The following is a 22,740-nucleotide window of genomic DNA, read 5'->3' on the forward strand; positions in this document are numbered from 1 at the left end:
ACGTCACCTACTCGTCGCGTGACCACAAAGGGTCCTTGCCACTTGTCGAGTAATTTGGAGCTGGATTTTGGGAGTAATACAAGTACTTTCTCTCCCGGTGAAAATTATCTAAGTTGCTTCCCCCTGTTATACAGGCGCTGTTGACGTTCTTGGGCTTGGAGCAAATTCTCACGTGACAAGTGCCCTAATGTGTGGAGTTTTGCTCTAAAGTCCATGACGTACTGAATTTCGTTTTTACTGGGGCTTGGACCTTTCTCCCAGCTTTCTTTAACTAGGTCCAGTACCCCACGCGGCTTCCTGCCGAACAGTTCAAATGGAGAAAATCCTGTTGAGGCCTGGGGAACCTCCCGCACTGCAAATAACAGGGGATCCAACCATTTATGCCAATTTGGTTTGTCCTCGTGTACGAACTTCCGGATCATGGATTTCAAAGTTCTATTCATCCGCTCCACCAACCCATCTGTCTGTGGGTGGTAAACGCTAGTTCGAATAGATTTGATCCCCAATAAACCGTACAGCTCCTTTAACGTGCGTGACATAAAGGACGTGCCCTGGTCAGTTAGAATCTCTTTCGGGATTCCAACCCGGGAGATAACTTGAAACAGTGCCTCCGCGACACTTTTGCAGAGATGGAGCGCAGTGGCACTGCTTCGGGATAGCGCGTTGCATAATCCACCAGGACTAGCGCAAAGCGATATCCCTGGGTGCTCGGGTGAAATGGCCCGACGAGGTCCATGCAAATTCGCTCAAATGGGACCTCTATGAGTGGTAATGGCCGCAAAGGGGCTCTAGGAGTGGCCGCTGGGTTGACTAGTTGACAGTCCGGGCAGGCCGCGCACCAACGGCGCACGTCTGCCCGAATGCCTGGCCAATAGAACCGGGCCATTACCCGATTAAGTGTTTTGTCACAGCCCATGTGTCCGGCCATCGGGTTAAAATGTGCCGCCTGGAAAATCATATCCCGACGGCTTTTTGGCACCAACAATTGGGTGATTTCCTCCCCTGTCTGAGTGTCACGGCTCACTGTACAATCTGTCCCTAATCAATGCAAAGTGAGGGAAATCCCGCGTTATTCCTGGGCGAACCCGCTGCCCATCAATCGAAATCACTTGGTCGCAGGTCGCGCGCAGATTGTCATCTCGAGATTGCTCGAGTGGAAAATCATCCATGGGGCGCCATTGGGGAACCGGGGAAACCTCCTGGGAAGTCCCCGCCAACCCCCCTACCCCCTCTCCCTCGGCAGCGTCGGATAATCTCGCGTCGACAATGAGAACAGCGCGGGTATCCCCTTTCCCTACCGTTCGTGAATGCACCCCTGCACACTGCTTTATTAATCCCTTACATCCCGACCAATTTGTTCCTAAGATTAAGGGGTGCGCCAGGCGCGAATTTACAGCCACCTTAACACTATGTTTTTCTCCTCTGAAAAAAATTTCCACCGGCACAACGGAGTACGCGTGAATATCCCCATGCACACATTTAACCCGCACTTGTGTAACCTTACTCAATACCCCGGGTCGAACCAGGTTTTGGTGAATCATCGACTGCTCGCAGCCCGAATCCACCATCGCCCGGTATATACTCCCTTGTATCCTTATCGGTTTAAAGTATGTCTCTCCCGGTCCGGGGGAGGATGCTGGAGGGTCGCCCACCCAGATCACCTGCCCCACCTCCATCGCTGGACACTCCCGTTGCAGGTGACCTAGACGTCGGCACCTTCAGGCATTCGAGGCGCCGTTTGCGGGGGAAACGCAGTGTCTGCCGCGGCCTGGCCCTGAGGAGGAGAAAGCAGATTCATGTTGTTTTGTTGCCTGGGCCACGGCTGGGCTCCCTCTGCTGGTGGCGGCCGCATTCTGTGCAGCGCCGGTACTGGCCGCTCTGTTCCTCCTGCAGCCTTCTCCCGCTGTACCGCCACGTGGTCCTCTGCCAAGGCTACCACCGCTGCTATCCCTTGTGGCCGGTGGTAGCGGACCCATCCTGACGTCCGCGCCGGTATCGCCTCCAGGAATTGTTCTAGAATCCATTGTTCCATTACCTCTTCTGTTTCTCCGGGTTGCAGCCATCTTGTCGCCGCGTCTTTTAATTGTTGGCCCAGGGCGAAAGGCCGCTCCTCCGGTCCGAGTCTCTAATTCCGGAACCTTCGTCTATGCTCCTCCTTGGATCCTCCCGTCCGGTTCAACACTGCCCTCCTCATGTCCCGGTAGCTCACCCGGGACACTGGTGGCAGGCTGAGCGCCGCTCACTGCGCCTCTCCCGCCAGCAACGGTAACAGCCGCACCGCCCACTCCTCTTCTGGCCATGCGCATGATTTTGCTGTCGCCTCAAACATGTCCAAAAAGTTGTGGGGATCTTCCGTTTCCGCCATTCTATGCATGTCCACTGCCGTCAACGCTGGCCTCGCTGCTGCGTGTGTCCCCACTTCGGCCTTCTCCGTCAGCGCCTGCAGAATCTGGCTCTGCTGCGCTATCTGGCCCTGCATCGCCTCCATCTGCCGGTGGTTCGCGGTAGACATCTCTGCCAGTAGCTGCCCAAGTGCCTCTATGGAGCTTGGTGACAACATCACAGCTTTTTTTTTTTTTTTTTTTTTTTTTTTACGTTGGGTGCCAGTTGTAAGCTTTTTCCTACTCACAGTGCCACAGATCCACGCCAGAAGCCAGTTGCTCAGAGTTGACAGGGTTTTTAATATAGTTATTTTCGACCAAGTGCATTTTCGTGTAGACTTTTCAGTCCCTCCAATCCTCTCTCCTCCTCCTCTGCCGGCTGCTCATTCTTAAAGACAACAGTTGATTAGATTCACGCGTACCACCTGCGAAATCTAACCACCTGCCAGTTGCGTCTCGCCGTCCCGCCCATGCCACGCCCCTGTCTGAGGGTGCACTGTCTACAGCAGCCCAGACGGGGTCGCTGACATTTACATCTGCAGTGTGCTGATCACAACCTCCCTCCACAGTCATGTTTGGATGTACTTTGTGGATGCCGTCTTTGCTCCACAGTAAGTCTTTGCTGTCGTCCAGCATTCTGTTTTTGTTTACTTTGTAGCCAGTTCAGTTTTAGTTTTGTTCTGCATAGCTTTCCCTAAGCTTCAATGCCTTTTCTTAGGGGCACTCGCCTTTTGTTATTTTTGGTTTAAGCATTAGACACCTTTTTCCTGCACCCTGCCTCCCGCTGTTTCCGATATCTACAAAGCAATTAGCTACCTGCTGCCACCCACTGATATGGAAGAGTATTACACGGTTATTCTGCCGAGCTCTACACAGCACCAACACTCAACAACAACACGTCATTTTCAGACTGTAATTACTGGTTTGCAAAAAATATTTTTAACCTAAATGGATGAAATTAAGTAATCCCCCACGGTACACCAGACCGTATCTTACGGCACACTAGTGCCGCGGCACAGTGGTTGAAAAACACTGGTGTAGAGACAGGCGGAAGGTCAAGGGCTAGAGCGAGGCATTGTGGTCAGAGGTCGAGATCCAGAGTGGCAGCAGAGAGTCCAGCAGGGATCAGGGAAGACGAGACACACCGCTCGACAACGGGGAAGGAAGACGGGAAGGTGGATGATGACACAATGAGCACGACAGGGAAGAACACCAGAAGCGAGAGAGTGAGCGTAGAGCTTGACACAAGTTGGCTTACTGTACGGAGCTGGCCCGGAACGCAAGTTTGCTCTGGCTAAAGAATCTCCGCGTCTCATCAGCTGCTGGTGTGCAGATTGCTGATTGATTGCTCCGGTGCAGCTGCAAAACTTACGTATGTTGTTTTGAGTTATAAAAGAAGAATCATTTCAAGCAAAAATGCAATAAACGGTCACACTTCTCGTTTAAGGCATGAAACAGGAATTATATTGTGAACCCCCAGAACCTGCGGTGAACTTGTCCAAAAGATGGCGCTATAACAAGTGACTGTTGGTGTAATGTGAAAACTATTTGTCGAACACCAAACATTATAGCTGTCAGCAAAGAAACATCCATAGCAATTAGCAGCACTGTTTTAAAAGCAAAAAGGTTCAGAATGTTGAGAAAAAAAAAAAAAATTGCAACTTATAGTCAGGAAGATACGGTATGTGTTTCAGAGTGGTCAAAGTGACGTAGGCGTTGTAGTTTGGGCATGTGTTACAGGGCGCCATCCATTCCTGAGGCCCAGGACCTTTCCCGCTCCTCCTCCAACGCCAGCAGCTTCGCCAGCGTGGTGGAGGAGCACGAGGCCGAGGAGGACTACGACACTGGACTGGTGGGTGCTGAATCCTTACTTTAAAGGTCCTGTGTTGTACTATTTTTAAACAATTTCAGTCTCAAGGTTTTTTGCCTGAAATCGAACCTTGATTCTGCAAAGTCTGCTGGAAAAACAACATGTTTTGCGTTTGTCATGATGAGGCACCAAGGAACCCCGATTTAAAAACGTGATTGGTTCTTGAGAAGGGTTATGTGGAAGTTGCTTCTTAGCAGTTCCACTGTAGACATGGCACATGAGCGCCAAGCGTGCAGTTTTTAATGTACATAAGTTTTTATCAAAATATTTCTCTCGCAGAACGTGACTTTTCAGTCACGTCCGTATCCTCTCTTCCCTCCTTCTCCCGGCCGCTTACTGTTAAAGACAGCAGATGATTAGATTAACACGTACCACCTGTGAGGTATAATCACCTGGCAGCTGTGTCTCGCCGTCAGCCACACCCCCGTCTGATGGTGCTCTGTCACCATGGACCATGGACAGAGGCAGTGACATTTGCTCCTGCAGGCAGCACTGGCCATATATCTCCCTCCACAGGTTAATAATGACAAAAGTTTGTATAGTGAAGCTAATTTCTCCATAAGAAACTATGTATATATGAATAATGGGTCCAGCCCTGGCAAGAAGTGACAACCCCTGGAAATTATAGAATCACCAGACTTTATGTTCATTCAGTTGTTTAAAGGAGCCATATGTAATAATTTCATGTCGAGTCATCATTAAATGGTCCTGATATGTCAAAAGGCATTAATAAATCATGTTATTTTCCAATACTTCTATAACTGATAAAAGTAGTTCAGCCAGGATATGTTCATTTCAAAATTAGATTTACGGTCCTGAAATGTTGTTTTTGTTTTTATTTTCATGCTCCGCCCTCCCCCATTTGACCAATTATAAAGTTTGTGAGTGTGTCACATCCAGGTTGCCAGTTACACACCGCCATCTTGGTCTGGCTACTACCACTGGTAAAGTTGCTAAACATGTCAGCCCTTAGTCCATTGTAAAAGTTACCATTCTCAACTTATTCATGACAAAGCCATGAACAAAACCAGGATTTGTATCGGGGATGCCTTTGAAAGATGGAGACCATTGAAGGCGGAGAAGATTTTTTTAATCTGACGCCAAACTTGCTGATTTTCTCCTTGATAGGTAAGTCAGGCATTTATGTTTTCTTATTACTTGTAATAAATGGAAATGGACATTTGGTTCGTAAACAATATTATCCAATACAGTCCAAGCAGGAAAGCCCAGACTTCCCTTTCCCCAGCTATTTCGTCCAGCTCCTCCCGGGGGATCCCAAGGTGTTCCCAGGCCAGCCAGGAGACATAGTCTTCCCTACGTGTCCTGGGTCTTCCCCGTGGCCTCCTTCCGGTCAGACGTGCCCGAAACACCTCCCTAGGGAGGCGTTCGGGTGGCATCCTGACCAGATGCCAGAACCACCTCATCTGGCTCCTCTTGATTTGAAGGAGCAGCGGCTTTAGTTTGAGCTCCTCCCTGATGACAAAGCTCCTCACCCTATCTCTAAGGCAGAGACCCGCCACCCGGCGGAGGAAGCACATTTCGGCCGCTTGTACCCGTGATCTTGTCCTTTCGGTCATAACCCAAAGGTCATGACCATAGGTGAGGATGGGAACGTAGATCGACCGGTAAATTGAGAGCTTTGCCTTCCGGCTCAGCTCTTTCTTCACCACAACAGATCGATACAGCGTCCGCATTGCTGAAGACACCACACCAATCCATCTGTCGACCTCACGATCCACTCTTTCCTCACTCGTGAACAAGACTCAGAGGTACTTGAACTCCGCCACTTGGGGCAAGATCTCCTCCCCAACCCGGAGATGGCACTCCACCCTTTTCCGGGCGAGAACCATGGACTCTGAATTGGAGGTGCTAATTCCCACCCCAGTCGCTTCACACTCGGCTGCGAACCGATCCAGTGAGAGCTGAAGAGCTGAAGATCTTGGCCAGATGAAGCCATTAGGACCACATCATCTGCAAAAAGCAGATACCTAATCCTGCAGCCACCAAACCAGATACCCTCAACGTCTTGACTGCGCCTAGAAATTCTGTCCATAAAAATTATGAACAGAATCGGTGACAAAGGCCAGCCTTTGCGGAGTCCAACCCTCACTGGAAACGGGTCCGACTTACTGTCAGCAATGCGGACCAAACTCTGACACTGATCATACAGGGAGCGGACCGTCACAATCAGACAGTCCGTTACCCCATACTCTCTGAGCACTCCACATATATTGAACACGGTCGAATAACTTCTCCAAGTCCACAAAGCACATGTAGACTTGTTGGGCAAACTCCCGTGCACCCTCAAGGACCTTGCCGAGAGTATAGAGCTGGTCCACAGTTCCACGACCATGAAGTACTCCTTCCTGAAAATAGCCTCAATTCTGTGTAAATTGTGTTGGTTAGAGGTTTGTTATTGACAAAACGTTTGTCAATTCAGCTATTATGGTCCCAGCACCTCAACCCCTAGTAAGAGGCAGTGGAAGTTTGAAGGTCCTTGGAGTACCCCAGTCCATCCAGCTGCATTTGGCCACGTATCTGGCAACCTCAGTCACGGATAGAAGGACGGGGATTACAGATATTCGTCCATGATTGCAGTACCATTTCTGTTTACATAATTACATATGGCTCCTTTAATTTTGTAAAATAAAAAGCAAATAAGACATGACACAAAAATATATTTATTTTAAATGGCAACTGTCAGGCTTTAAGAAACTCTACAATAAATCAATAAAAACACAATGTGGTAGTCAGTAGTAGTTTCATTTTTAGATCAAACAAAGAGTTGAAAAAATTATGGAGTCACTCAACCTTAAAGGATAACACTTTGGAGTAGAGATGTTCGATAATGGCTTTTTTGCCAATATCCGATGTTCCGATATTGTCCAACTCTTAATTATAGATTCTGATATCAACCGATACTGATATATACAGTCGTGGAACTAATACATTATTATGCCTAATTTTGTTATGATGCCCCGCTGGATGCATTAAACAATGTAACAAATCAACTCAAGTTATGAAAAAAAGTGCCAACATGGCACTGCCATATTTATTAAGAGTGCATAATTTTTTTAACATGCCTCAAAACAGCTGCTCGGAATTTGGGACCCATTCTCCCTGAGATAATCCTGATTGACTGATTGATTGAGACTTTTATTAGTAGATTGCACAGTACAGTACATATTCCGTACAATTGACCACTAAATGGTAACACCTGAATAGGTTTTTCAACTTGTTTAAGTCAGGGTCCACGTTGATCAATTCATACCCACTTCAACGATGGGAATTATTATACAATGACTTTCAGAAAGTGCATTATTTTTTAAACATGCCTCAAAACAACAGTTACAGAAACAATGAAGGCACACGGCTTCAGTCCAGAGTATACTAGAGTAGTAAAGTAAACAATAACATAGTCCTCCTTTAGTGCAAGACTGCCTGGTATACTGTATAACAGGGAATTATAAACTGGGCTCAATCTGCCCTGCTGGATCCAACATATTTGTATGAGTAACACAAATATGCTGCAAGCTAGTGGTGAGTGCTTGAAGTGGCCTACCAGTCAGCCAGAGCTTCTGAAATGCTGTGTTGAGACAGCATGTTTTTTCTCGGCGGAGTCTTTAAGCGACAATTGCATGGTACTACTTTTTTTCGGTGTTTGCTTTTCATCCATCTTCTGCTTGTATTCATCGTGTATATTCTTATGATTCTTGAAGAGGTGGGAGATCAAATTGCTCGTATTAAAGGAAGACATCATGGTTCTTCCTTGCATAACCAACTTTTTGTAGTCATTGCAATTTGCCACTTTTTTATGCGTCAGACACACTTTAAAATAATCCCAAACCACAGACATGGTGTCGTTAGTCAGTCACCGAGCAAGCTCGCTTGTTAGCCAGGGCTACAGCACCGGCAAGAACACACTCTTGTTGTTGTTATGCTACGCTCACGCCGGTTTGATGAGGTCATCAAGCGTCGCCAGTAAACCTCTCATGCTGCAGTCGTGTTGCAACTCCTGTGTTGTGTGTGGGACAGGGGAGAGGGGAGGGGCTGCTGACTGGGAGACACAACTGCTATGTACTTCTCTCTACGTCTGTGTACCGCTCCGTATGGCTGCGTTTTATAAAGTCATTAATTTTACTTCTTGAAACCGATACCGATAATTTCCGATATTACATTTTAAAGCATTTATCGGCCGATATTATCGGACATCTGTACTTTGGAGTCATCCTGTAAATTTTAATTTCTATAGCTAGCACCTGCATCAGATAAAATTGGTTCATTAGTCTGCAGTTAAAAAGTAGTGTCCGCACCTTGGAGAGCTAGCTGGTGGATTAGGATGTATCACGGCTCCAACACGAGAGATGTTAATCAAAACAAAGAAGAGGATTATTAAACTTAATCACCAAGGTAAATCGTCACGCAATGTTGCAAAATATGTTCACAATCAGCTGTGCCTAAATGAGGACCAAGTACAAAAAATATGGAACCCAGTGTACCCCAGATGGTTCAACCCCTGCCTTTATCACATTCTACTAACCCCGGTGGTCCGCATTGGAGGCAAGTGACATGGATGAGACTGAGGTTCAGGGGAGTGAATCTAGTGTGTACCTTAGTAAATAACCTCACTGACAACTTTAAGAGTGCGTTGGTTGCCGAGGTAACTAGCCCGGACTTTTAGCTCAGTGGTCAGCACGTTGGCTTCTCATGTTGACAACCAGGGTTCTTGTCCTCGTACGGAATGGGATTAGGGATGGGGCCAAACTAGCTAGGTTACAGTAGCATACTGGTAAAATGAGGAAAACATCAAATCATCAAAACGGAAAATGTCAAGCAAAATATCTTGAAAAGAGAACAAACGGGTGGAAACTGGAGTCACAGTCTGTGAGTGAACTGCAAGCAACCACTTAAGAGAAGTGGGATTTAAACACAGAAAGGCTAAACGAAAAATCCAAACATAAAAAACATGCCGGTGGACTATCGATGAGCTAAAGGTTGCGTCACTGCTGTTTGCAAATAATGTGGTCCTGATGGCACCTTCGGTTCGTGACCTTCAGCTCTCACTGGATCGGTTCGCAGTCGCTGGAATGACTGCATCTCCAAATCTGAGGCCAGGGTTCTCGGCAGGAAACCGATAGTTTGTACAGTGCAGGTAGAGAACGAGACTCTGTCCCAGGTGGAGGAGTTTAAGTATCACAGGGTCTTGTTCACGAGTGAGGGTAAGATGGAGAAAGAAATCAGCTGGAGAATCAGAACAGCTGGGACAGTATTGGAGTCTCTCTGCCGCACTGTTGTGACGAAACGAGAGCTGAGCCAGAAGGCAAAGCTCTCGGTCTACTGAGCTATCCATATTCCAACTCTCACCTATGGTAATGAAGTGTTGGTCATGACAGTAAGAATAAAATCGTGGATACAAGCGGCCAAATTTAATTTCCTCAGAAGGGTGGCTGGCATCTCCCTTAGAGATAGGGTGAGAAGTTCAGTTACCCGTGAGACACTCGGAGGAGAGACGCTGCTCCTTCACATGGAAAGGAGCCAGCTTAGGTGGTTCAGGCCTCTTGTGCGGATGCCTCATGAGCGTCTCCCTAGGGAGGTCCTCGTCGCACGTCCCACTGGGAGGAGACCCCGCAGCAGGCCAAGGACCAGATGGGAAAATTACATCTCCTCTCTGGCCTGGGAATGCTTTGGGATCCCCCATGAGGAAGTTGCTAATGTTGATCTGGAGAGGGAAGTCTAGGGGTCTCTGATGGAGCTGTCTTCCCCGCGACCCGATTCCGGATAAGCGTTTGAATATGGATGGATTGATGGATAATTTGTTCACTGTAAAAATTATCAACTCAATGTACTTTATTGATTTATTTCAGTGTTCCTAAAGTCAAAATGAATATAGCGTTGTGTCTCGTCTGTTCTACCAACTTAATATACCAATAACTGAATGAACATCCTCCAAAACAGGTGATTCCATTTTTTTTTTTTCCAGGGCTTGTAGCGGAACTGTCCTCCTATACATCCACCCTGCCAACCCGCACACACACTGTCAATTGCCATGTGGTGCACTCAGTTTGAAGTCACCAAACTCACTAACTGTCAGGTTGCTACAATGATTTGGGATGATAAAAAAAGGAAACTTGCTTTGCCTTTTCAGTTTAGCGTTGTGTGCAGCGAAAGGAAAGTGGCGGAGCTTTGTATACCTACTGTTTGCCTCTTCTCTCAAAAGTGAAGAAGAATAATTATTACATAATTTGTGAAGTGGTTGCTGAGAAGATGAAATGTGTAACTTCTTGCAGGAAAGTGTGTCCACCATGACGCCAAGACACTCCTTGGATGAAGGAGCGCTCAGTACGAGTCATGGAGTCTTCTCAGGTGAGTTCAGTCCCCTCATTCTCACTGGACATAAACAGCCTGAGGGTCACAGATGTTTGGTTGACCCGCCTTGCAGCCACCCGCCTCCAGCATCAAACTGAGAGTCTGAAGGGACCTGAGTCCAAAGCTCCAGACGGCAGCCCTAAGTCGGATCGCCCCCCGCTGGAGCACAAGTTGTCAGTAAGTCATTGTAGGATGCAACTAATATGATATTAATACATACACTCTTTTCACTTCAACACTTCAAGTCTACTTACTGTTGATGTTAGCATCTTTGTTTTTGCTTTGTTTTACACAGAACTGTTAGCTACACGCTACTGACTCACCACATCGACGTCCATTATCAGGTTAGACAAAATGCTGACTAATATTTGTACTGCACTATTTGGATTGTACTATTTGTACTGTCCTGTTACAAACTGGACAGTACTGTTTGTACTACACCAGGGGCAATGTTCCCTCTTATTTTTCATGTGTGTTAGCAAACGCAAAAACTCCTTGAGCATTCAGTGTAGCACATGTGAGCAACATCAGACGTGCACACTGTGGCCACACCTGCAGCACACCTGTCCCAAACCTGACTAAATAACAAGTTACATTTGTTATTATTATAATCAAATGACAGCAGTCACTTCCATGTGATAATTTTCTAATATAAGTGTTTTGGCCCACTTACAATGACAAGAACAACAAATATTGTTTTCAATGAGCTGTATACTAGTATTGTATATCTGGGTGGGGTCCTGCTTTGGAAATCATTTGTACCTCTGTCAGATATCGCATTTAGTTCCCATTAAAACATTCACATTTTGCACAATGAGATGTAAGCACTGGATCATGTCTACATTCCTGTAACTTTCGGTTTGTAAAATACATATCTTTTTAATTGTATTTATTTAATATAATAACAGCATTTCATGATTTATATTTATGAATTAAGATTCTTAATAAATGACAGTAGAATGAGGACACATTTAATAGGTAAATCATAGTGTAACGACCTGAAATTACACATAATGTGCGGTGTTGGAAATGTCCGACTCAGTGCCATATGTGCATGTGTTGGCACAAGTGAGAGAGAGAGAGCGGCTGCTGTTGATATGACAGATGGCAAAGTTGGTTTTGGTCTGCTTTGTACGGCAATAAATGACCAGCTTTGCTAGATAAAAAATGCTAAGCGATGTTTTTGGTCATGTGTTTATAAAGAGTTTTGCTCAATAAAGTGATTTATGGAATTATTTTCCTCCTTAAAGCGCCTCCACAGACGTTACAATAATTGAACAGTGGTAACGAAAACTGTTGTCTCTGTGGCTTACAAGTTAAGTTACTTTAAAAGGAAACAAAACTTGCACAAAGAAACAAACTAAGAACAATAAAAAAAAAACTTGCTTAGCATGGAACTGTAACATGACATGAAGCAGAGTGGAGGTAGCATGGCATGACGTGGGTAAAGGTATCAAGGGTGATAGATGGTGGTAGAAGGTGGTAAACAGTGATAGATGGTTGTAGAAGGTGGTAGACGGTGATGTTGCCAGCACGAAAAACAGAAACAGACCGGCTTAAACAATACTGTGGTGATTAGTGAAAACAGGTGTGCGCGTGCAAAACGTGACAGGTGCGTGACAGGTGAAAACTAATGAGTAGTCGTGGTAGTAAAACAAACCAGAAAGTACAAAAACATGAACTGAGTGTTCAAAAAACAAAACATGATCTCACAGACATGACATACACACACACACACATATATATATATATATATATATATATACAAACCCTGTTTCCATATGAGTTGGGAAATTGTGTTAAATGTAAATATAAACGGACTACAATGATTTGCAAATCATTTTCAATCCATATTCAGTTGAATATGCTACAAACACAAGATGTTACAACTGATAAACTTTTTTTTTTTTGCAAATAATCATTAACTTTAGAATTTGATGCCAGCAACACGTGACAAAGAAGTTGGGAAAGGTGGCAATAAATACTGATAAAGTTGAGGAATGCTCATCAAACACTTATTTGGAACATCCCACAGGTGTGCAGGTTAATTGGGAACAGGTGGGCGCCATGATTGGGTATAAAAGCATTTTCCATTAAATGCTAAGTAATTCACAATCAAGGAGGGGCGAGGGTTACCAATTTGTAAAAAAATTGTCGAATAGTTTTAGAACAACATTTCTCAACAAGCTATTGCAAGGAATTTAGGGATTTTACCACATGGGCTCAGGAACACTTCATAAAACCACACTGTCAGTAAATACAGTTGGTCACTACATCTGCAAGTGCAAGTTAAAACTCTACTGTGCAAAGCGAAAACCATTTATCAACAACACCCGGGAACGCCGCCGGCTTCACTGGCCCCGAGCTCATCTAAGATGGACTGATGCAAAGTGGAAAAGTGTTCTGAGGTCTAACAAGTCCACATTTCAAATTATATTTGGAAACTGTGGACGTGGTGTCCTCCAGAACAAAGAGGAAAATAACCATCTGGATTGTTTTAGGCACAAAGTTCAAAAGCCAGCATCTGTGATGGTATGGGGGTGTATTAGTGCCCAAGGCATGGGTAACTTACACATCTGTGGAGGCACCATTAATGCTGAATGGTCCATACAGGTTTTGGAGCAACATATGTTGTCATCTAAGCAACGTTATCATGGACGCCCCTGCTTATTTCAGCAAAACAATGCCAAGTCACGTGTTACAACAGCGTGGCTTCGTAGTAAAAGAGTGCGGGTACTTTCCTGGCCCCCTTGCAGTCCAGACATGTCTCCCATCGAAAATGTGTGGCGCATTATGAAGCGTAAAATACGACAGCGGAGACCCCAGACAGTTGAATGACTAAAGCTCTACATAAAAAAAGAATGGTAAAAAGAATTCCACTTTCAAAGCTTCAACAATTAGTTTCCTCAGTTCCCAAACGTTTATTGAGTGTTGTTAAAAGAAAAGGTGATGTAACACAGTGGTGAACATGCCCTTTCCCAACTACTTTGGCACGTGTTGCAGCCATGAAATTCTAAGTTAATTATTATTTGCAAAAAAAAAAAAAAAGTTTATGAGTTTGAACATCAAATATCTTGTCTTTGTCGTGCATTCAATTGAATATGGGTTGAAAAGGATGTGCAAATCATTGTATTCCGTTTATATTTACGTCTAACACAATTTCCCAACTCATATGGACACGGGGTTTGTATAGTTATATGTATATATGTGTATGTATATATGTGTATGTATATATATATATATATATATATATATATATATATATATATATATATATATATATATATATATATATATATGTATATATATATATATATATGTATATATATATATATATATATATATATATATATATATATATATATATATATATATATATATATATATATATGTGTGTATGTATGTATATGTACATATATATGCGTGGGTTCCCTCCGGGTACTCCGGCTTCCTCCCACTTCCAAAGACATGCACCTGGGGATAGGTTGATTGGCAACACTAAATTGGCCCTAGTGTGTGAATGTGAGTGTGAATGTTGTCTGTCTATCTGTGTTGGCCCTGCGATGAGTTGGTGACTAGTCCAGGGTGTACACCGCCTTCCGCCCGATTGCAGCTGAGATAGGCACCAGTGCCCCCCGCGACCTTAAAGGTATTAAGCGGTAGGAAATGGATGGATGGATAAAATGGATGCATGGATACGTACATATAAACAGTGTATATATATATATATATATATATAGATATATATATAGATATATATATCTATATATATATATATATATATATATATATATATATATATATATATATATATATATATATATATATATATGTATGTACATAAATACATATGTTTAAATATAGTGTGTGTGTGTGTGTGCATTCATGCACGTATTATAATAATATAATGTCTATATAATTGATATTAATTGTGTATGAAAGTATGACTCCGACCTTGCTTACTCCAGGGACGACCTTCTTAAAGTTTGTAATCCATCAGAAATGTCAAGCAGCTAAAATGTGCCAAACATAGATAAGTGTGGAGAGTGTTTTGCCTTTTTTTCCCATCTTGCACTGTAATGGATTTATATGGGTGTATTTTATTTATTATTTTTTTCATTGTTGCATTTTGTTTTGCACCATGACGAGGGAAGGTTGTTTGGATTATGCCATTTAAGTCAATGCTCTGCTACTGTTTGAAGTACTTTCAAGGGTCATTGATCTGATTTACTAACAATGTCCACAAGATGGAAGCATATCTGTAGCATTCAAAGACTGCTTTTTTTTAATCTAAGATGATCTTTAAAACACCCCGCATTGTGATGCTTTATTGAACTCATGACATGTCATGTGCCAAATTGAAGTTGCTGACGGGCCACACTTGGCCCACGGGCAGTAGTTTGGAAACCCCACTATTTAAATTACACTATTTCTACTTCTATTTACTACTACACTATTTCTACTATTTATTACTCCTGGAAAATGATGGAATCGGTAAACTTGAAGGATATTCACCAGTTAACACATTACACAAAACTATATTGTGTTTAAATATCTTTAAGAAACATTGAAAAAAACGGTTTGATTTTTTTTATTAATTCTGAGTAAAAAAATATATATACAATCACACTGTATTTTTATTGTATTTGGAAGCTACTGTAACTGTAGCATCAGCTTAAATTTGTTTATTAGTGTTCTAACACTCCTTTTAGAAAAGGAGTGTTAGAACACTCCTTTTTAATTACTTGGAGAGCTGTTGCAGCAGGTGGATTAGGATGAATCATGGCTCTAACATGAGATATGTCATTGAAACAAAAGAGAGGATTATTAAACTTCTTCACGGAGATGTTGGTTGTTCAGTTAGCTGTGTCTGAATGTGGACCAAGTGCAGACCACTTGGGACGGTTGTAAAATGTAGACCTGGTAGACCAAGGAAAACAAAGTGTCAAGACAGAAAACTTCAAGCAAAAAGTCCTGAAAAGAAAAAATGGGTGGAAACTGGAGTCACAGTCTGTGAGTGAACTGCAAGACCCCACCTAAAGAACATGGGATTTAAACACGGAAATGCCAAACGAAAACCGTTATTAACATCGAAACATAAAAAACATGGTCATGGACTACGGATGACTGGATGAAAATCCTATTCAATGATCTGCGTTGCTGCAACTTTTGTTTGGTTTCGGTTCTATTGAGATTTTTGAAGACGATTGCCTGAATAAAACATGCAGGTTTCCACAGTCATTGATATGTCAGAAAATTAATAATGTATTTTCCAATAGAGCAAAAAGATGTAAAAACTATTCTTGAAGAAAAACACATACGTCAATAGATAGTCTGGACCTGAATCAAACATACAAAGTGAGGTAATGAGATAGTCTGAACCTAAATCCAAAGTGAAATTTGAGGTGGGAATGAAATAAAATGGTGGATGACAAGCCTCCAGGTTGCAAAGCTGATCCGACACAGCATTCAGAGAAAGTTGAAGCAAGACTGATGAAAAGTTCTGTTTGTAACTGGTAAGGTCCACAGACTGCAAGTTGATTTAAAAGCAAGAGTTGGTGCAACAAAGTACTAGTGGTTTGTTAGTGTATTTATAGCTTTGTTTTTCATAATTTCATATTTATTCCTTAGAATTGAATGATTATTTACTACTACACTATTTCCACTAGTATTACTACCACCCTATTTCAACTACTATTTACTACTACAATATATCTACTACTATTTACTACTACACTATTTCTATTTACTCACATTACTAATACACTATCTCTAAAACTATTTACAACTACAATATCTCTACTACTATGTACTACTACACTATCTCTACCAGTATTACTACTACCCTAGTTCTACTACAATTAATAATTATTAGTAATAGTAGTAGAATAGTAATAGTACTATTACTATTAGTAATTATTAGTATCTGAACCCGAGTGGTGTTTTGTTATTGGACTTTTGTGGTTGTCACAGATTGTCCATAACGAACACCATGTTCAAACATAAGGGTGTCCATATGTGCACTTGGCACCAGGACACCCTAGGCCGCAGTTCCATGATGGACTTTGTAGTTGTGTCATCGGATTTGCGGCTTCATGTTTTGGACACTCAGGTGAAAAGAGGAGCTTTCTACCGATCAATACCTGGTGGTGAGTTGGCTGTGGTGGTGGTGGAGGATGCCGGACAGGCCTGGCAGACCCAAACGCATTGTGAGGGTCTGCTGGGAATGTCTGGCAGAGTCTCCTGTCGGAGAGAGTTTCAATTCCCATCTCTGGAAGAACTTTGAACATGTCACGAGGAAGGTGCTGGACATTGAATCCGAGTGGACCATGTTCCGCACCTCTATTGTGGAGGCGGCCCATTGGAGCTGTGGCCGCAAGGTAGTTGGTGCCTGTCCCGGCAGTAATCTTAGAACCAAATGGTGGACACCGGCGCTGAAGGATGCCATCAAGCTGAAGAAGGAGTCCTATCAGGTTCTTCTGGCTCATAGAACTCCGGAGGCAGCGGACAGGTACTGACAGGCCAAGTGGTGTGCGGCTTCAGCCGTCGCGAAGGCAAAAACTTGGACATGGGAGGAGTTCGGAGAAGCCATGGAAAATGATTTCCAGGCGGCTTTAAAATGATTCTGGACCACCATCTGCCGCCTCAGGAAGGGGAAGCTGTGCACTGTCAACACAGTGTATTGTGCGGATGGTGTTTTGCTGACCTCCACTGCAGATGTTGTGGATCAGTGGAGGGAATACTTCGAAGACCTCCTCAATCCCACCAACACGTCTTCCTATGAGGAAACAGTGCCTGGGGAATCTGTGGTGGGCTCTCCTATTTCTGGGGGTGAGGTTAAGAAGCTCCCCAGTGGCAAGAACCCTAGCGTGGATGACATCCGCCCGGAGTTCCTTAAGGCTCTGGATGCTGTGGGGCTGTCTTGGTTGACAAGACTCTGCAGCATCGCATGGACATTGGGGGCGGAATCTCTGGACTGGCAGACCGGGGTGGTGGTTCCGCTTTCTAGGAAGGGGAACCGGAGGGTGTGTTCAAACTATCGTGGAATCACACTCCTCAGCCTTCCCGGTAAGGTCTATTCAGGTGTACTGGAGAAGAGGCTACGCCAGATAGTCAAACCTAGGATTCAAGAAGAACTGTGTGGTTTTAGTCCTGGTTGTGGAATTGTGGACCAGCTCTATACTCTCGGCAGGGTCTTTGAGGGTGCATGAGAGTTTGCCATGGGCTTTGTGGACTTGGAGAAGGCATTCGACCGTGTTCAAGTACCTCGGAGTCTTGTTCATGAGTGAGGGAAGAGTGGATCGTGAGATCAACAGGTTGATCGGTGCGGCGTCTTAAGTAATGCGGACGCTGTATTGATCTGTTGAGGTGAAGAAGGAACTGAGCCGGAAGGCACAGCTCTCAATTTACCGGTCGATGTACGTTCCCATCCTCACCTACGGTCATGGGCTTTGGGTTATGACCACAAAAGACAAGATCACGGGTACAAGCGGCCTAAATGAGTTTCCTCCGCCGGGTGGCGGGGCTCTCCTTTAGAGATAGGGTGAGAAGCTCTGCTATACGGGAGGAGTTCAAATTAAAGCTGCTGCTCCTCCACATCAAGAGGAGCCAGATGAGGTGGTTCGGGCATTTGGTCAGGATGCCACCCGAACGCCTCCCGAGGGAGGTGTTTCAGGCATGTCCGACCGGTAGGAGGCAACGGGGAAGACCCAGGACACGTTGGGAAGACTATGTCTTCCGGCTGGCCTGGGAACGCCTCGGGATCCCCCGGGAAGAGCTAGACGAAGTGGCTGGGGAGAGGGAAGTCTGGGCTTCCCTGCTTAGGCTGCTGCCCCCGCGACCTGACTCGGATAAGCGAAAGAAGATGGATGGACTATTAACGATACTATTTACTAATACATAATGTCTCGTACTATTTAATACTAATTTTTTACTAATATATTATTTACTATTACACTATTTTTACTAGTATTTACCACTTTACTATTTTACTTCTATTTACTAATACACTATTTCTACTACTATTTACCACTACATTATCTCTACTACTATTACTAATACACTATTTCTACTACTATTAACTACTATTCTATTTAATACTAAACTATTTTTACTACTATTTACTAATGCACTGTCCCTAATACAATTACTACTACACTATTTATACAACCATTTACTAATGTAGTACTTCTACTTCTATTTACTACTACACTATTTCTACTATTTACTACTCATGGAAAATGATGGAATCTGCAAACTTGGAGGATGTTAATCAGTTAACACATGACACAAAACTTTATTTCATTTAAATGTCTTTAAGAAACCTTGAAGAAAACGGTTAAATATTTTAATTAATTCTGAGTAAAAAAAATATGTACAATCACCCTGTATTCTTATATTTTTTAGAAACTACTGTAACTGTAGCATCAGCTTAAATCTGTTTATTAGTGTTCCAACACTCCTTTTTAAAAAGGAGTGTTAGAACACTCCCTTTTTTATCCCTTAATTACTTGGAGAGCTGTTGCAGCAGGTGGATTAGGATGAATCATGGCTCTAACATGAGATATGTCATTTAAACAAAGGAGAGGATTATTAAACTTCTTCAGGGAGGTACGGTAAAAGATGTTGGTTGTTCAGTCAGCTGTGTCTGAATGTGGATCAAGTGCAGAGCACTTGGGATGGTTGTAAAAGGTAGACCTGGTAGACCAAGGAAAACAAAGTGTCAAGACAGGAAACTTCAAGCAAAAAGTCCTGAAAAGAAAATATGGGTGGAAACTGGAGTCACAGTCTGTGAGTGAACTGCAAGAAACCACCTAAAGAAAATGGGATTTAAACACAGAAAAGCCTATCGAAAGCCATCATTAACATCGAAACATAAAAAACATGGTCATGGACGACGGATGACTGGATGAAAATCATATTCAGTGATCTGCGTTGCTGCAACTATTGTTTGGTTTCGGTTCTATTGAGATTTTTGAAGACGATTGCCTGAATAAAACATGCAGGTTTCCACAGTCATTGATATGTCAGAAAATTAATAATGTATTTTCCAATAGAGCAAAAAGATGTAAAAACTATTCTTGAAGAAAAACACATACGTCAATAGATAGTCTGGACCTGAATCAAACATACAAAGTGAGGTAATGAGATAGTCTGAACCTAAATCCAAAGTGAAATTTGAGGTGGGAATGAAATAAAATGGTGGATGACAAGCCTCCAGGTTGCAAAGCTGATCCGACACAGCATTCAGAGAAAGTTGAAGCAAGACTGATGAAAAGTTCTGTTTGTAACTGGTAAGGTCCACAGACTGCAAGTTGATTTAAAAGCAAGAGTTGGTGCAACAAAGTACTAGTGGTTTGTTAGTGTATTTATAGCTTTGTTTTTCATAATTTCATATTTATTCCTTAGAATTGAATGATTATTTACTACTACACTATTTCCACTAGTATTACTACCACCCTATTTCAACTACTATTTACTACTACAATATATCTACTACTATTTACTACTACACTATTTCTATTTACTCACATTACTAATACACTATCTCTAAAACTATTTACAACTACAATATCTCTACTACTATGTACTACTACACTATCTCTACCAGTATTACTACTACCCTAGTTCTACTACAATTAATAATTATTAGTAATAGTAGTAGAATAGTAATAGTACTATTACTATTAGTAATTATTAGTATCTGAACCCGAGTGGTGTTTTGTTATTGGACTTTTGTGGTTGTCACAGATTGTCCATAACGAACACCATGTTCAAACATAAGGGTGTCCATATGTGCACTTGGCACCAGGACACCCTAGGCCGCAGTTCCATGATGGACTTTGTAGTTGTGTCATCGGATTTGCGGCTTCATGTTTTGGACACTCAGGTGAAAAGAGGAGCTTTCTACCGATCAATACCTGGTGGTGAGTTGGCTGTGGTGGTGGTGGAGGATGCCGGACAGGCCTGGCAGACCCAAACGCATTGTGAGGGTCTGCTGGGAATGTCTGGCAGAGTCTCCTGTCGGAGAGAGTTTCAATTCCCATCTCTGGAAGAACTTTGAACATGTCACGAGGAAGGTGCTGGACATTGAATCCGAGTGGACCATGTTCCGCACCTCTATTGTGGAGGCGGCCCATTGGAGCTGTGGCCGCAAGGTAGTTGGTGCCTGTCCCGGCAGTAATCTTAGAACCAAATGGTGGACACCGGCGCTGAAGGATGCCATCAAGCTGAAGAAGGAGTCCTATCAGGTTCTTCTGGCTCATAGAACTCCGGAGGCAGCGGACAGGTACTGACAGGCCAAGTGGTGTGCGGCTTCAGCCGTCGCGAAGGCAAAAACTTGGACATGGGAGGAGTTCGGAGAAGCCATGGAAAATGATTTCCAGGCGGCTTTAAAATGATTCTGGACCACCATCTGCCGCCTCAGGAAGGGGAAGCTGTGCACTGTCAACACAGTGTATTGTGCGGATGGTGTTTTGCTGACCTCCACTGCAGATGTTGTGGATCAGTGGAGGGAATACTTCGAAGACCTCCTCAATCCCACCAACACGTCTTCCTATGAGGAAACAGTGCCTGGGGAATCTGTGGTGGGCTCTCCTATTTCTGGGGGTGAGGTTAAGAAGCTCCCCAGTGGCAAGAACCCTAGCGTGGATGACATCCGCCCGGAGTTCCTTAAGGCTCTGGATGCTGTGGGGCTGTCTTGGTTGACAAGACTCTGCAGCATCGCATGGACATTGGGGGCGGAATCTCTGGACTGGCAGACCGGGGTGGTGGTTCCGCTTTCTAGGAAGGGGAACCGGAGGGTGTGTTCAAACTATCGTGGAATCACACTCCTCAGCCTTCCCGGTAAGGTCTATTCAGGTGTACTGGAGAAGAGGCTACGCCAGATAGTCAAACCTAGGATTCAAGAAGAACTGTGTGGTTTTAGTCCTGGTTGTGGAATTGTGGACCAGCTCTATACTCTCGGCAGGGTCTTTGAGGGTGCATGAGAGTTTGCCATGGGCTTTGTGGACTTGGAGAAGGCATTCGACCGTGTTCAAGTACCTCGGAGTCTTGTTCATGAGTGAGGGAAGAGTGGATCGTGAGATCAACAGGTTGATCGGTGCGGCGTCTTAAGTAATGCGGACGCTGTATTGATCTGTTGAGGTGAAGAAGGAACTGAGCCGGAAGGCACAGCTCTCAATTTACCGGTCGATGTACGTTCCCATCCTCACCTACGGTCATGGGCTTTGGGTTATGACCACAAAAGACAAGATCACGGGTACAAGCGGCCTAAATGAGTTTCCTCCGCCGGGTGGCGGGGCTCTCCTTTAGAGATAGGGTGAGAAGCTCTGCTATACGGGAGGAGTTCAAATTAAAGCTGCTGCTCCTCCACATCAAGAGGAGCCAGATGAGGTGGTTCGGGCATTTGGTCAGGATGCCACCCGAACGCCTCCCGAGGGAGGTGTTTCAGGCATGTCCGACCGGTAGGAGGCAACGGGGAAGACCCAGGACACGTTGGGAAGACTATGTCTTCCGGCTGGCCTGGGAACGCCTCGGGATCCCCCGGGAAGAGCTAGACGAAGTGGCTGGGGAGAGGGAAGTCTGGGCTTCCCTGCTTAGGCTGCTGCCCCCGCGACCTGACTCGGATAAGCGAAAGAAGATGGATGGACTATTAACGATACTATTTACTAATACATAATGTCTCGTACTATTTAATACTAATTTTTTACTAATATATTATTTACTATTACACTATTTTTACTAGTATTTACCACTTTACTATTTTACTTCTATTTACTAATACACTATTTCTACTACTATTTACCACTACATTATCTCTACTACTATTACTAATACACTATTTCTACTACTATTAACTACTATTCTATTTAATACTAAACTATTTTTACTACTATTTACTAATGCACTGTCCCTAATACAATTACTACTACACTATTTATACAACCATTTACTAATGTAGTACTTCTACTTCTATTTACTACTACACTATTTCTACTATTTACTACTCATGGAAAATGATGGAATCTGCAAACTTGGAGGATGTTAATCAGTTAACACATGACACAAAACTTTATTTCATTTAAATGTCTTTAAGAAACCTTGAAGAAAACGGTTAAATAT

General features: G+C 43.6%; 1 protein-coding gene across 6 annotated transcripts in view; it reads left to right on the top strand.

The window, feature by feature from the left end:
• Positions 1–22,740, top strand: part of LOC133541975 (rap1 GTPase-activating protein 1-like) — a 397,810-nt gene that overhangs the window by 368,255 nt on the left and 6,815 nt on the right. For all 6 annotated transcript variants that reach the window (XM_061885745.1, XM_061885754.1, XM_061885722.1 and 3 more), the window contains 4 exons: positions 4,104–4,233; positions 10,539–10,614; positions 10,691–10,794; positions 10,913–10,961. In XM_061885745.1, coding sequence (XP_061741729.1) covers positions 4,104–4,233; positions 10,539–10,614; positions 10,691–10,794; positions 10,913–10,921 — 319 coding nt within the window. In that variant the 3' untranslated portion in view covers positions 10,922–10,961. The remainder of the gene's footprint in view (positions 1–4,103; positions 4,234–10,538; positions 10,615–10,690; positions 10,795–10,912; positions 10,962–22,740) is intronic.

Source organism: Nerophis ophidion, linkage group LG02 (assembly GCF_033978795.1).
Source record: "Nerophis ophidion isolate RoL-2023_Sa linkage group LG02, RoL_Noph_v1.0, whole genome shotgun sequence".
Taxonomy (NCBI): Eukaryota; Metazoa; Chordata; class Actinopteri; order Syngnathiformes; family Syngnathidae; genus Nerophis; species Nerophis ophidion.